Source organism: Melospiza melodia (assembly GCF_035770615.1).
Source record: "Melospiza melodia melodia isolate bMelMel2 chromosome 7 unlocalized genomic scaffold, bMelMel2.pri SUPER_7_unloc_1, whole genome shotgun sequence".
Taxonomy (NCBI): domain Eukaryota; kingdom Metazoa; phylum Chordata; class Aves; order Passeriformes; family Passerellidae; genus Melospiza; species Melospiza melodia.
This window is the reverse complement of record NW_026948497.1, coordinates 6510262-6526697: the sequence shown is the minus strand read 5'-3', so window position 1 is coordinate 6526697 and position 16436 is coordinate 6510262. Positions and strand designations below refer to the sequence as shown.

The 16436-nt window shown below is 50.5% G+C and overlaps 1 protein-coding gene across 1 annotated transcript in view; it reads left to right on the top strand.

Annotated features, from left to right (window-relative positions):
- Positions 1-16436, top strand: part of LOC134432745 (zinc finger protein 850-like) — a gene marked incomplete at both ends in the record, with an annotated part of 158139 nt that overhangs the window by 47257 nt on the left and 94446 nt on the right. Inside the window, one exon of the mRNA XM_063181643.1 lies at positions 14169-14809. Coding sequence (XP_063037713.1) covers positions 14169-14809 — 641 coding nt within the window. The remainder of the gene's footprint in view (positions 1-14168; positions 14810-16436) is intronic.

The following is a 16436-nucleotide window of genomic DNA, read 5'->3' as shown; positions in this document are numbered from 1 at the left end:
AGTCCAAGTACCTGGTCCTCCCCTTTGGCCAACAACAACCCCTGCAGTGCTACAGGCTGGGTACAGAGTGGCTGGACAGCAGCCAGGCAGAAAGGGACCTGCAGGAACTGATGGACAGCAGGCTGGACATGAGGCAGCAGAGTGCCCAGGTGGGCAAGAAGGCCAATGGCTCCTGGCCTGGATCAGGAATGGTGTGGGCAGCAGGAGCAGAGCTGCTGTGCCAGCACCGATCTGCCCCCAGCTCTGCACACAGACATTGCTGCTGCAGCTCCAGAGAAGGCAACAAAAAGGCATCTCTGCAGAAAACTTTGCTGTGGGAGATCCTTTATTTCTTTTAAAGGCACCAAGAGTGCATCTCCTCATTGACAAAGTCTGTGGCCACAGGGAAGGTGGAAAGAGAAAAAATGAGTAATGGTATAAAGCGTGATAGTCCTTTGTGGACAGTGTGAAAAAACGAATACAAAGGGAAAAAAGAACAAAACACAACCAAAGAAACCAGAAGCGTGAAAGATGTCATTTATTATAAGTGAGTTGCAGAAATTGGCCAGCAGTTTAATGGTCCTGAAACTAGCCAGTCATCAGTGTCCACACTGCAGCCTTGAGCTCCTGGTTCCTCAGGCTGTAGATGAGGGGGTTCAGGGCTGGAGGCACCACTGAGTACAGAACTGACAGGGCCAGATCCAGGGATGGGGAGAACATGGAGGGGGGCTTCAAGTGAGCAAATGTGGAAGTGCTGAGGAACAGAGAGAGCACAGCCAGGTGAGGGAGGCAGGTAGAAAAGGCTTTGTGCCGTCCCTGCTCAGAGGGGATCCTCAGCACGGCACTGAAGATCTGCACATAGGAGAAAACAATGAACAGGAAACAACACAATGCTAAAGAGATGGAAAACACCATGGACCCAAATTCCCTGAGGTTTGAGTGTGAGCAGGAGAGCTTGAGGATCTGGGGGATTTCACAGAAGAACTGGCCAAGGGCATTGCCATGGCACAAGGGCAGGGAAAATGTATTGGCTGTGTGCATGAGAGCATTGAGAAAGGCACTGGCCCAGGCAGCTGCTGCCACGTGGGCACAAGCTCTGCTGCCCAGGAGGGTCCCGTAGTGCAGGGGTTTGCAGATGGACACGTAGCGGTCGTAGCACATGATGGTCAGGAGGGAAACTCTGCTGAGATGAAGAACACAAAGAAAAAGAGCTGAGCAGCACATCCAGTGTAGATGTCCCTGGTGTCCCAGAGGGAATTGTGCATGGCTTTGGGGACAGTGGTGCAGATGCAGCCCAGGTCGCTGAGGGCCAGGTTGAGCAGGAAGAAGAACATGGGCGTGTGCAGGTGGTGGCCGCAGGCTACGGCGCTGATGATGAGGCCGTTGCCCAGGAGGGCAGCCAGGGAGATGCCCAGCAAGAGGCAGAAGTGCAGGAGCTGCGGCTGCCGCGTGTCTGCCAATGCCAGCAGGACGAAGTGCCAGATGGAGCTGCTGTTGGACATTTGCTGGAGCTGCACATGGGGACCTGTTCCTGGACTAAGGACAGTGCAGATTTACAGGAGATACCTGCAACCAAAATCACAGCCATTTCCCATACACCCTCCTCTGTAACACACAGACATTCTTTTGTCTTCATGAGTTCATTATAAGCTCTCCCAGAACTTTCCTGGTGTTCTTGTTTATAAATCCTCAGCATTTCTGCTGCCCTCAGGGAGAACAGAGCAAGTTCTTTGAGGTAAACTGATGAGTGGAGAATGAGGGGAGATGGTCTGTCATTTTGACCTCTTCAGGATTTTTCTGGGTTTTAATCTTTCTCCTGGGGAGGATGATCACCTTCCCATGCCTCCCCTAAAAAAGTCCCATGCACTGCTGAGAGGAGATGTTCCCACAACTGCCCAGCTCCAAATTTGTAGCCAAGGACACACAAGGTGCATTTCACCAACCCAGCAGCATTTTCAGTGTCAGAACACCTCTGCATTTCCCCATCAATCCTATAACTCAGAGATGCTCTAGGACAGGTTTGCACCCTGGATTGGGGGTCCCAGCTTGGACTGAAATCTCAGGGAGATTTCCAAGTGTCCTTATGCTGGCATTGGATGAAGGGAGATGCAGCTCCTTCCCTGGCTGCACTGACAGCATTGCCCAGAGCCGGGCACTGGGGATAGCGTCACTCTGAGCCAGCTGTGCCCCCTCCAGGCCCCCAGGGCCGGGCAGCTGCTCCCAGCCCTGTGCTCTGCAGAGGGAACTGGGCCCGAGGCTGCAGAGCTGCCCCACGGCTCTGCTGCAGCTCTGCCTGCACAGGAGGGGCTGCACGCCTTGGAGCCCCGGCCCTGAGGGAAGAGGCTTGGCTGGGGCACAGCAGGGAGGGGGCTTGTTCAGAGGGAGGGGCTGCACTGGAGGGAATCCTGTGGACATCTCTAAACTCTCCCGGCCACAGCATTTCCGGGGTTTGTTTTCTGTCATTGCCTGATCTTCTCTCTGCTTCCTGGAGATTTTCCCTCCTGCAGCTGTTTCCCTGTGCCTGATCTCCCTGCCAGCACTCACGGACCCCAAATCTCTGTGCACTCTCCTTGGACTGACAGAACCCTGCCTGTTTGCAGGGCACTGGCTGGGGGCAGGTTCTGTTTGCAGCTTGGAGAAAGGACAGCTCAGACTGAGCCTTATGGCTCCAGCAAAGGTGAGGCTGGTGCTGTCCATGAGCAGAGTGGCTGAAAGAAAATTAGAGATCTCCTACTGATCACTAAAACGTATAGTTTGCATTGTCTCAGGCACTTGTCAAAATTAATAATAAATAATTAATAATCAACCTTTAATATTTATCTCCCCCTCCATGCCATTGTCCAATATTAGGAAAATGAATACAATATCTTAGGAAATTACCTAATTTTTTACAAAGTCCTTGTCTTGGAAATATTCTATGACTGATCAGAAACCCTCAGCATGTCAGAGCTTCAAGAGCATTTCACCTCCCCTGCACCGGAAATATTCAGAGTTGTACTCACAGAGCCTGTAGGCGTTGGGATGTCCCAGGTTTAGGAGATGGCTCCAGGAGCTGCAGCTGCATTGTCCTGCAGCCAGAGGTTCCTGTGCCAAGGGCTGGCAGTGATTCTGCCTCAGGCACTTCTCAGCACCTTCCCAGCTCTGACAGGTTGAAGCTCTCTGTGCCTCTGTGCTGTGCCCAGGGTGGCTGCAGGCAGTGCCCCAGCCCTGCTGGGCTGGAAGAAGAGATGCTCATCAAGAGAAATGTGCTTTTGAAGCTCTGCTTCGTTACCAGGAGCTGCCTGAGTGCCAGGAGCCCGGCCCAGCTCATCAGCACAGACACAGCACAAGGACTTTAATGAGCCTCTGGGGCTTTGTGCTGATGCCCTGAACATCAGTCCCTGAGAGGGAGCTGAAGAAGCCTCTCCAGAACTCCTAGGCAGAATCCAACTCCAAACTTTCTTGGACTTTTAATGGGTCCCACTGAGGGACATGACTGAGAAAGTGTCCCCAGGCCCCAGGCAGAGCAGAGAACCAGAGGCAGTGATGACTGGTGGGGACAAACAGAAGCCAAGTCTTGGTGCCCTGGGGCACAGCAGCAGGGTCTGTGCCACCAAGGGCTGTGAGGAGACACCTTGTCCTGAGGCCCTGGGGCCTCCTGGCACAGCCCCAGCCAGGCTGGGCACTGTCAGCACCTTGTCCTGCCCTCAGCATCCCCCCCTAGCCCACATCCCAGTGGCCTCAAGGATCTGCTGGAAGGAGTCCCTGGGGAGACTTGCTTAGGAATGGCTCAGGGGGCTCCTGAATGCTCCCAGGGACTGCGGGTTTTTCAAAGGACTTTGGCTTTGGCTTTTGCCTTGGACTCTGAGAGATTTGTGCAATGATGGCCTCCAATTATCTGCTTTAATTAGTCCCTGGAGAAGCTTTGTCAGTAACAACACTCGGTGGGGCTCATTAATGCTTCAAGGTACTTCAGTTATTTGAAGGTTCTTGGTGTTGTCCTTTTGATACTGACTCTGTGAGAGTTTTGTGCAATCATGGCCCCAGTTATCTGCTTTAATGAGTCCCTGAGGAGCTTTGTACTTACACTCAGTAGGGCTCATTATCACCTTGAGATACTCAAGGTTTTTAAGGTAGTGTATGGATTTAAGAATATTTTAGGTACTTTTAAGGATTTTCCTTTCCTCACTGAGTCTCTGGGAGGTTTTTGTGCCTTCCTGGCCTCCAATTCTCTCCTCCAAGGAGTCCATAAAGAGCCTGTGTTGGGTATCTTCCCCCTTTCTGTGTTACAGCAAAGATGGAACTGAAAGAATTTTGTAAGACTTTCTAAAAGCATCCAATGAAACACGGGAAAATTAACAATACAAGAATAACCACTAAGAGAGTTAAATGTCCTGTTTTAGCTAGACATCATACAACCCTTTAGTCCCTTGCATTGGAAGAGTTTATTGACCCAGTCTTTGTTTTCCACTTGAAGCTTCTTGAACCCTTCCTTCAATACCTGAATGCTCTTGTGGATTGACTCACTGTGCCTGGAGAGGTTCATGCAACACTTGCCCTCAGTCTACACAGCCATGCCCATGTGCCCAGAGTAAAAACTCTATTGCTGTTCTGCAGGGTGGCATGTCTGATGGTCTCTATGTCTGAGAGCAGGCCACTCAATGTGCGGGAGGTAGCATTGGTTTGCTTACTTAGCAGGCACCCAAGATGGTCTAATTGTCCTAAAGCTTTAGCTGCAGTCACCCAAGGTAGTCCAAATTGAGGGTGCTACCATCCGATACCTGGATTAAAGCTTTCAAAGCCATCTCTTTGATATCATCCAATTCTTCTCTGGAGATAGCTGCTGTTTGATCATCTGGTAGGCTGTGTTGTCCTTCTCCAGCTAGATGGTTGATTGTCAATTCTGCCCTTGCCTCATTATTAGCATAGTCTGCTATTAATTGATTTAGTAAACATTTCATCCCCCTTCCCACAGGGTGTAATTTGTAGGTGACAACAACATGGTCAAAATATATTTTAAATCATAGGAGTTTAAGACATGTGCTGTAAACATGGCACTGATTGGGCCATTAAAAGAAGGCAAGTCCTTCCTCTGGTCTTTAGCTGTCCTATGCAGATCCTTGATTTCCCCATAAACCAGTGGCTGATACCTGGGATTCTGCTCCCTTCTTTCAAAACATCCCAGAACAACGAGGAGTTTTGAGACTATTTGCCAGTCTCCTTCCTTAACTGCTTCTTTCCTTTCCTAGGAATCTTTTGGGGTTGAAGGTAGAGGTGGCTCTGGGGAATCCAAACTGTCTTCTGGGAAGGAAGAATAACTTGGAGGAGAAACATTTGGATTAGAAATAGTGTGACATTTTGGCTTAGTATCTTTGACCATGGGGGTTATATTCTTGCTGGAGGGTGAGGCAAAGGGCACTGCCATTTAGTCAGGTGTTGGGAAGGAAGGGCCTTGATTTAGGATGGTGGACTTCTGGAGGCATTGCCCAGGGTGAAAGTGGAATGATTGATAGTGGGGCATGACTCACAGTTGTGGGGGTGGAGTCTGGAGGTTTGTTCAGGGCAGAAGAGAAGGTTGTGGTAGAAGAAAGTGGAGGAGCCAAGATAGAGGGAGGATGTTTGGGCTCCTGAGCCACATTCAGGCTCCTTCCATCTTGAGTCTCCAGGGCATGATGCTCCAAGACAACCTGGCATTGCCATCTTGGATCATCGTGGAAGGTCTGATAAAGGCAGGTTTGGGGGGAGGTCCCAAGTTAGGAGTGACCAACGGATTAAGTTTTTGATACACTGATTGCTGATGAAGTATCTCAAGGATAGTGTGGAAGATGGGGAGCATGTGGGGTGCAATGGGGTCCCTTTTGATCAAAAGGTTGTACAGTTTAACTCCCACTGAGTCCCAAAATTCAGTGATATGGATTTTTTCATCAGAGGCATCTGGAAAATTTTTAATGATTGATTTTAATTCATTCTTTGAAAATATTTTGTCATGATCAGTGAGAATTAACTTAAAGCATCCATATATACTCCTTTCTACTTTGGACATCTGACTGCCCATTTTTCTCTTTCTCTGCCTCATGGGGAACAGCCACCAGAACACACTAAATCAATTATGGGATGTGGGTGCATATTGTAAAAACACAGCGGCAAAATGGGCAAGAAATGTCTTGCATTTCCCCAAATCCACATGCAATCCTATGCAGGTTAAACCGTCATCGTCCCTGACGATCCTGGGCAAGGTCCCTTGAAACAATGATGAATCTGCTTGGCCCAGCACAATCCACAATCCCAGGGAGTGCTGCCCTATCCATCAGCTAACCACTCTGACGTGACTAAATGTCATGGTCCCTATTCGGGTGCCAAAAGTCACAATGAGGGTGGCTGTGACAAACCTTTCTGGTTCCCCATCTTCCGGGCAAGGGTGGTGAAAATGAAAAGGAGCAAATGCTGGGGAAGATGAAACAGGAAAGCATTATAAATATGATTGCCTGGCAAAAGATTTTGAGAATATGGAAACTATAAGTGAGACTGAAATGAAAGCAAGCTTTGAGATACCAAGCCTTAGTTACTGAACAACTAGAAAACAATGGGATGGCTGGTTGAAAGCAATCTTCCTTTGATGAAACAATACCCTCTGCTTGCAGACAAGTCCAAGGGTACGAGCAGACCCTACTAGCCAGGCAGAAGTGGTTCAAGGAGTAATTTTTAGGGTTTAAAATGTAACACAGTATGGTAATGTAATGATTCTTATAGGCTGTGTGTAAATGCTGTAAAATTTGTATCTTGTACTAGATTGGTTAGTGAAAATTAGAATATGCAGCACAGAAGAAGATTTCTTCTTTTGTAACAGGAACTCCGCTCCTCTTTCGGGTATCCATTTTGGGCGCCTCTTTCGAGCTCCTCTTTCGGGCCTGCTTTGAGCTGTGGCTGGCAGCTCCAAAACAGGCCCCTGCACCCACACCCTTTGCAATAAACCACAAGTTCTGAGACCTGGCTTCAGAGATCTCTCGTCTCTGTCCGTCCCAATCGTCCTACCTTCTGATGCTCCTACACTCCTCTACCCCCTCTTTTCCTGTATTTATACTCTAAACTCTCCTTTGTCTTTAACCCCCGGACACCAGGAGCATTTGACTCAAAAAAATCCTCTATGCCCGGACGCTCCCGTGTCTGACCTACCAAGCAGCTGCTGTGTATGTGTATGTGTATGTGTGTGTGCGTGTCTGTCTCTCTGTCTGCCTGTCTGTGTTGTCTGTGTGTGTCTGTGTGTGTGTGTGTGTCTGTGTGCCTGTGTGGCTCTGTGTGTGTCTGTGTGTCTGTGTGTCTGTATGTGTGTGTCTCTGTGTCTGTGTGTGTGCCTGTGTGTGTCTGTCTGTCTGTGATGGTTCTCTCATGGCTTCTGCTCATTGGTACAAGGTTGTGTCCACCACCACAGACCACAACAAAAACGCCTTTTCTTCATCTACTTTGAGGTGTAAATGAACCATTCTATCTAATCATGATCAGAAAAAATCAGAGCTGTATTTATATAAATTTATCCGGTATTCAATCTTTAATCCTGCGGGACAAGTTGCTTAAAAGTTCAATTCCACCAGTCCAATCATTTACACCTTTGAAAAAATCTGGGGCTGGGATTGGATCCAGCCGCTCACATCTCCTCTCTTAGAAGGAATTTTAGAAGTCTAGGGGTCCTGCAGGGTTTGAGAACCCCTGGCGGCTGCTGGGTGTAATTTCTCCATCTCATGACTCAGCAGGAGTTTTCTTAATAAAGAAATAAAGCTTTTGCCTGAAGCTCCCACTGTGCCCATGACAGGAACGCCTGTGAGTGTCTGGGACATCCCAGCTCTTTGGCAGCCTGGGGACTCCTGGGATGTCACTGTGGAGCCCCCATGAGTGTCTGTGGCAGATTGGTGCCTTTGCAGCCCAAGGTCCCCTAGGATGTCACCATGGAATGACTGTGACTGCCTCTGACCACAGGGCTCTTTACCATCCCCAGAAAGTCCTGGGAGGTCTCCATGGAGCTGCTGTCTCTACCTGTGACATTGCAGCTCTGGAACAGCCCGGGGACTCTTGGAAAGTCCCCAAGGAACCCCTCTGAGGGCCAGTGACAAATCTGATCCTTAGAAGGCAACCATCGCCAGGCCCCTGGTGCTATGGTCAGTCTCCATGACAACCATCACCAGCCCCCTGTTGCTATGGTCAGTTTCCATGGTAACCATCACCAGCCCCCTGTTGCTATGGTCCGTCCCTTGGCAACTCCATGGAGACCCCATGCCAGGGGTGGTTGCCATGGACACCAGCTCAGGCCTGCAGCCACAGACCGTTGCCATGGCAACCATTTGCAGCCCCATCCCCAGGCTCATGGGATCCCAGAACCACAGAATTGGCTGAGCTGGGAGGGACCCATCAGGATCCTCCAGTCCAACTGCTGGCCCTGCACAGGACACCCCAACAATGCCAGCCTGGGCCTGGCAGCGCTGTCCAAATGCTGCTGCAGCTCAGAAAGCCCTGGAGCTGGGACCCTTCCTGGGGAGCCTGGGCAGGGCCCCAGCAGCCTCTGGGCAAAAACCTTTTCCTGACATCCAACCTGAGCCTGCCCCGACTCAGCTGCAGCTGTTCCCTCCACTCCTGTCCCTGGACACCAGAGGGAAGAGGTTCCCACAGCCCCAGCCAGGGACCCGCTCCCAAGGCTGTTGCCATGGCCACCAGGGCTGGCACCAGCTGGGATGCTCGGTTTCCAGGGGCCGGGGTTCAGGAATGGGATTCCCCAATTTCCTGCTCCTGCTAAAACCGCACTGCTCTCGCTGCCCTCCCTCCTCCCATGGAAAGCACAGAAGACAAAGATCCCAAGCTGGGATAAGAACAATTTACTGGGAACACCAATGAGATAAGTAAAAAATAGGAACAGAAACAATATTGATAACAGAGGGGATAAATAAAACTGTTTACAGGGAAAACTACACCAGAACTCACTGGGTCTTCCTGGCCACAATTTCTCCTTCCTGGAAATTTCACCCTTCTCCTCAGGGAGAGAGAGAGTCCGTTTCCTGCCCTGGCAATGACCTGAGGTGGGAGTGAATGTAATGAGAGGGCCATGGCCAGACCTTCTTTGTTTTCCATCCCAAATCATTACATTGGCAGGGACAGGAAAAGGTACAGGTGTCTTCCCAGCATGGATCATAGGGAACATGGATCATCAGGGGTCTTCCCAACGTGGATACTCCAATGATTTGAGTTGGGGCAGTACACAAAATCTTCCTGCACTTGGGGCATTGGCAGGCCTTCCCTTACTGTTGGTATCTGGTCAATTGAGAGCTCTGGGTGAAGCTCTTCCCACACCGGGGACACTCGTAGGGCCTCTCCCCAGTGTGGATGCACTGGTCGGTGACTAGGCTGGAGTTTTGCTTGAAGCCCTTCTCGCACTCAGGGCAGAGGAAGGGCCTCTCCTCTGATTGAATCTGCTGGTGGCTGTGGAGATTGGAGCTGGTCTGAAACTTCTTCTGACTCTGGGGACATTCGTAGGCCCTCTCCCCAGTGTGGATGTGTTGGTGCCTGATGAGGTGGAATTTCTGCTTTAAGCCAATTGTACAGTCAGGACAGCGGAAGGGCCTCTCCTCAATGTGAAATCGCTGGTGCTTGAGGAGAGTGGAGATGGTGCTAAACCTCTTCTGACACTCAGGGCAATTGTATGGCCTTTCCCCAGAGTGGATCCTCTGGTGGTAGAGCAAGAGGGACTTCAGCCTGAAGCTCTTCCCGCATTCCCAACATTCATAGGGCCATTCCCTGGTTTAGGTTCTCAGGTGGCAGATCAGGTTTGAGCTCTGGCTAAAGCTCATCCCACATTCTCCACACTCGTAAGGCCTCTCCCCAGTGTCGATGTGCTGATTCCTGATAGGGTGGGAGTTGTGCTTGAAGCCCATCCCACAGTCTGGGCAGGTGAAGGGCCTCTCATCCATGTGAATCCGCTAGTGCTGGAGGAGGTGGGAGCTGGGGTGAAACCTCCTCCCAAACTCGGGACACTCGTAGGGCCTCCCCCCAGTGTGGATGCGTTGGCACCTCATGAGGTGGGAGCTGCAGCTAAAGCCTTTCCCACACTCCCTACATTCATAGGAGCATTCCCCAGTGTGGATCATCTGGTGCTAGATGAGGATGCTGCTGCGCCTGAAGCTCTTCCCACACTCCGAAAACTTGTGGGGCTTCTGCCCATCATGAAGCTGCTCAGGGACCACCAGCTCTGACCTCTGGCTGAAGCTCTGTCCACCTTCCTGGCCCAGGGTGGGTCTTTCATCTTCAGAGTGCTCTCAGCTGGCTTTCCAGACCCTCTTCCTGTGGAATCTCCTGGGATTTTCCTCCCAGTTGCATTCCTGTGTCTTGGAGTCACTAAAAATGGCCTCTTCCATGAGGTTCTGCTTTGGGGATTTGTCCCTTCTGGTCTCCATCCTCAGTTTCTTGTCTGGGTGAAGAAGGACAAGGAGAGGATGGCATTTGCCTCTGTGCCAGATAGAAGGGGAAGGAGATCACCCCAGTGCATCCCCAGCAGGATGGCGTTGGCAGCAGGGTTGTCCTGCAGCTGGGGTCCATGCTGGGCTGGGAGATGGAGCAGGAGAGAGGGGGAAAGGGGCACTGACTTCCTCCTCACCTGCCTGGGTGTCCCGGGGTATCTTCCTTTTCCTTACAGACTTCTCCTCCATCTGGCGCAGGTTTGGGGATGGGAATTTCTTTTTTCAGGAGAAAAACAAGGGATGAGCACATGGTCTTTTGTACTATTTGAAGGCAAACTTGGGGCAGAGTCTAAACCAGAATTATAATTTAAAAAGAAAATGAAGATCACACAATGATACAGAAACACTGCCGTAAACTTACACAGTCAGGATATAACCTGACTCACTGTTGGTCAGGGTGGTGGCAGCTGTCCCATTAAATGGTGGCTTCAGTCCTGTTGGAGTGATGAACGTGATTCTGTCGAAGCAGTGATCCTGTAGAAGGGTCTGGTCTTCCTCTGAAGGTCCAGTGGTGGTTATGGAGCTCTTGTCCTCTGGGAATCCAGCAGGTAAACTGCTCCTGGTGTTGCAAGACTCAACTTATATGCAGGTAGGAATGCTTGGGCGGAGCATCCCACAAGGGGATGATGGAATTTTATCAGTCCTGCAGTGACATTCAATGGCCCATTCACAGAAGATATCTCCCCTGGAGGGCATTATCAGGGCTGAGTCATGGAAGAAATAAAGAACACTGCCCCGCCTGTTTATAACAGTTGATGAAGATGGGGATTGAAAACATGCATTTGGTTACATCTTGCATTGCAACCAAAAACAGTGGGGTAATCCCTGCTCAGGGGGTGAGCACCACCCCTCTTACCCAAACAGGCTCAGATGTAAAACCCCCACCCTGGGAAGGCCACACACACAGGGGACAATGTCACACTTGCCCTGCCCCAGGTGAGGTGTCTGTCCCTTGTCACTCCATTGCTCTCCGCCCCCTTTTCTCTTTCTTTCCATCTCTCTCTCTCTACCTCACATTTACTGTTCAATAAAATCCACTCTGGATTTGGTCTAGTTAGCACCTTAATTGGTGCAGAGGCATCTCTCTAACAATTTTCTTAACCAGATTGTGACATTATTTTGGCACAGTAAGTTCAGGCACTGTTGTCTGTCCCCAAGTTCCTTTGACAACAGCATGGTTCCTTCCTCTGAGGAGGTTGTGGTTCTTTCTGGAAGAACTCTAGGAAACTTGGACTCAGTCCCTCCTTCATCCTCGGGAACTTATGGGAGAACTTATGAGGAAAATGGCTTTTGTGGATGGCCAGGGAAAAAGAAAATATTTTCTTGTCCTTCCTTGAAAAGTTTGTTAAAATCACTGGAGGAAAGGGAGCAAATGATACCAGCGAGACTGACAAGGTTCATTCACTCCAAGGTGAGGAACACAAGGCTGCTAAAAGTCCCAGAAGAAGCCCAGATCAAGTAGCTAAATTCCCAAATAACTCCAGCCAGGGGTCTCCAGGAGGATTTTTTTGGTGAGTGTTCGGAGCCGGCAGATCCCAGACTCGAGTCCTGGGTATCTCCAGGCTCCCTAAGAGTAGCTATTTTGGGGCGAGAGGAGCCATGATCACCCCTCAGGGCGGTCCCGGCAGGTCCACGTGGGGATGGCCCGGTACTGACGGGGCAGGACATTGGTTTTGGGGATCCCCATGAGAGCCGAGGCTGTGGAACGGGGGACCCCCGGGGCGGGGAGAGGGGAAGGGGCGATACCGGAGCTGGGGGACCCCCGGCAGCCCGGAGATGAGGTGGGGACGGAACCCCCTGACCCTGACAGGGACGTGTCCTGGAGTCACTTCATGATGCTCGTACCCCCATCGGTCCGTTTAGCCCAGAAATGAGTTCTGCACCTTGAAGGCTGGTTCTGAGATTGAAGGGCAGGAGGAAGAAGCTGCAGTTTGTTTTCAGAAACTGCACTCACTCCTCCACATTCCGGCTCCTGGAATGTTGTGATGCCTTAAGGAGCTGGAATAGAGGCCAGACGGAGTTAAGTGGAGTAAATTAGATATTTATTGAAGTGCCTTCAAAGGTCACACCCTGGGAGTACTGGAGCCACAGATGTGGCTCTGCCTGGATGGCTCTGAGATGGGAGCAAAAGAGGGCTTGGTCACGAGATCTCACATTTTTGTAAATTTTAGTACATTTATACATAGGAGTTAACTGCCCAATTAATAGCTTCAATAGCTTCAAATTATGAAGTTTTGTCTTCCTTGCTTGCTTGCCTGCCCTCCTCTTTTCATGTTGTTTATGCTTTGGGCCTGAAGTTTGAAGAGATTGTCCTTGAGTCTCCAGCTAGAACAGGATTGTTTTGTCTTCGCCACTCTGTGAAAAGATATCAGTAACACTTAATATAAAGCTAAAAACTGCACACCGAAACACAGTAGAAAAACTTAAAACCTAAGGTATCAGTTGTCTGCTGACAGACAGACAGCAGGAAAGAGCTCTCCTTTGCTTTTAGTTAGTTTTTAGATCACTTGAGGCAGAGAACTTCCCTGGACTGTGGTTTTCTTTTTCTTTGGAGTTGTTTAAACCTGCTCTGCACTGAACACCCCGACCGCACCAGCAGCTTGCACCTGCGGCCCACTAGGCTGAGCCTGGGCTGTGGCATTTCCAGTGCCAGAGGGACTGATAAGAGACTGATAAGACACTGAGTGAGCTGAGCTACTGCCCACAGAGGGACTTTCTGAGTTTGTCATCTCTTTTGTAGCGGCAAGAGGTTTTATTGTTTAATATTGTTCATTTTTTATGCTGATGAATACTTTGCCTGTTAAATAAACAGGTTTTTTTTCCCGTTTTCTCTGAGGAAATATTTTCCTGATCTGGTTGGGGGAGTGGCTGCTTGAATTTGCTTTTTAGAGAAAACGCTTTTGGAGGTTTTCTCCCAAATTTGCCCAAATCCAGGACATGGTGGTGGGAAGACAGAGGACCCCCAAGTGGCTGGAGTGGGGGGAGGCTGGAGTGGGGGACCCTGAAATCCCCCAGCATCCCTAAGCAGGACCCTGGAGAGAGGGATCCCCAGGACCCATGGTATTCCCAGCATCCCTGAGGAGGGGAACCACCAGAAACCCAGAGGGATGAGACTGGAAATGGGACACTCCTGGTGGCTTTTTTTTTTCTTGATTTTTGGAAGTTTTTATGGACACCAGATGACTTCTGGAGATGGATTTGGTTGGGAGGAATTCCCAATCCAAGGGATTCACACCTTGTTTCTCCCAAATCAGGATTTCCCATTCCCAAACATTGGCTGAATGGAGGAGGAGAAGGCTACAAGGAAGAGGAAGATGCCCCAGGATACCCAGGCAGGTGAGGAGGAAGTCAGTGCCCCTTTCCCCATCTCATCTGCTCCATCTCCCAGCCCAGCATGGCCCCCAGCTGCAGGACAACCCTGCTGCCAATGCCGTCCTGCTGGGGATGCACTGGGGGGATCTCCTTCCCCTTCCCTATGGCATGGAGGCAAATCCATTCCTCTCCTTGTCCTTCCTACCCCAGAGAAGGAGCTGAGGATGGAGACCAGGGAGGACAAATCCCTGCACCAGAACCTCGTGGAAGAGGCTGTTTTGAGCAGTGCCACAGTGCAGAATTTCAATGGGGAGGAAAAGTTCCAGAGATCCCTCAGGAGGATGGGCTGCAAACCCAGCCCAGGGTTCTCTGAGAAGGAAAGACCCACCCTGACCCAGGAAGGTGGACAGAGCTTCAGCCAGAGCTCAGAGCTGGTGGCCCATGATCAGATTCACAATGGGGAGAAGCCCCACAAGTGCTTGGAGTGTGGGAAGAGCTTCATGCAGAGCAACCACCTCATCAGCCACCAGATGATCCACACAGGGGAATGGCCCTACAAGTGTGGGGAGTGTGGGAAGGGCTTCAGCTGCAGCTCCACCCTCATCACCCACCAACGCATCCACACTGGGGAGAGGCCCTACGAGTGTCCCCAGTGTCAGGAGAGGTTTCACACCAGCTCCGATCTCCTCTGCCACCAGCAGATTCACACCGAGGAGACGCCCTTCACCTGCCCTGAATGCAGGAAGGGCTTCAAGAGCAGCTCCAACCTTGTTAGGCACCAGCACATCCACACTGGGGAGAGGCCCTACGAGTGTCCCCAGTGTGGGAAGAAGTTTCAGACCAGCTCCAATCTCCTCCTGCACCAGCGCATTCACACGGAGAAGAGGCCTCTCCGCTGCCCTGAGTGTGGGAAGGGCTTCAAGCACAACTTTACCCTCATCAGGCACCGGCGCATCCACACTGGGGAGAGGCCCTACGAGTGTCCCCAGTGTGGGAAGAGCTTCTCAGACCGCTCGTTCTTTACCCGACACCAACAGTCACCAGTAAGGGCAGCCCTGTGAGTGCCCAAGCTGCAGGAGGAGCTTCATGCACTGCTCCAGCTTCATCCCCCATGGGAGAACCCACAATGGTCAGAACCTGGCGATCCACATTCCCTGTGATCCATGTTGGGAAGACACTGGGCTGGTTATTCTTTTATTTTGGCCTTAATTTTCTTTGGATTCATCTTCATCCCTTTAAACCAGAGGAAATTGGGGTAAAAATCAATAAATTCATCAAAGGCATCTAAAGTCTCACTTTTTACTTGTGTTTCAGGGGAACCTGAGATTCAGGGAAAGAATTGGGAGAATTTGGGGTTTTGGGGGGTATTTGGTGTACTCATTTCCCTTTTCTTGGCACTCAAAGAGACAAGAGGGGATGTTGGGAATTTAGCTGCTAGAAACTGGAACAGTACAAAGCCGTGGTTAATTCCAAGTCCTGCATCTGTGAGATAGCGTGTCCTTGGGCCTAGCTGTAGTATAATAACAAATAGTGAAAGAGACATGAGAAAAGAGAGATGTAACCCCTAAGGAATGAGGAAGAGTTCATGGTATAGTTTAACCAATAGATTGCTTGGCTTGCAGAATATTCATAAGCTTATTATTTGCTGTATAAGTGTTTGATGCTTTCTTCAATAAACGGGACCTGTGATGAACCACCTGGTGTCCGGGTCCCCTTCCTTCGACAAGGGTTCAATCTGTCACCTCAATGCCACTGAAAACTACTCAATCCCAACACAAAATTCCTTGATTCCACTGCTCTTTGGTGTGGAATGGGGTTGGAAGGGGATTGAGCAAAGATGGCTTCAAATCAGGAGGGTTGAGATGGGGATTGGGTGGGACAGGATGGGTGGAGTGGTGTTTGGGAGGTGGAAAATGGGGGAAATATGGCTTGGGAAGGGGGCGTTGATGTCCAGGAGTGGTGGGATGAGTTGGGGTTGGGATTGGGGAGGTGGGTTGGGGTCTGAAATGAGACAGCCAAAGTTTGGGGATGATGAAGGGAGGGGGAGCCCATTACTGAGTGAGTTTTTTAATAATCCACATTCATGAAGAGATTTTGAGGTCTCTCATGTTTCTGAGGCAGTTTTGGGGCACTCCCCAGCTCATGGGATTTTCCTGAGAGCAGCTCTATGGAGCCCCATTGCCAGAGGTGGTTGCCTTGGGCATGATCTCAGAGCTGTATCCAGAGTCCCTTGCTTCAGTGCTGGAGAGCAGAGAAATGATGAACGGCCCCAGACATCTCCAGTGTGTGTTTGGGGGCAGGGAGAATTCTGCATAGGTGGGGTGGTCACTGCCCCACCCCAGCCACTGCAGCCTCTGGTGCAGCCCCAAAGTGGCTGCCAAGCCCCTGGCACCCCACAAACTCCACCTGGGAGAGGGACCAGAGCAGGTCAGGCTGTGACACAGGTGTGACACTGACACGTCCCACGGTCCCAGAGCTCACAGCAGCTGAGATCCAAGACTGACTGTGGATCTCTCTCTCCCTCTCTTTCTTCTCCTGACTTCCTCTTCTCAAAATCTGGTTAACTTGCAATTGGACAGGTTAGAGTTTGCTAAGTCACTGCTATATGAGGTGCTTTACTGTAATTCAATGCTGTTTAAGATTTCCCAAGTACCTCATTCTCTGAAGTTT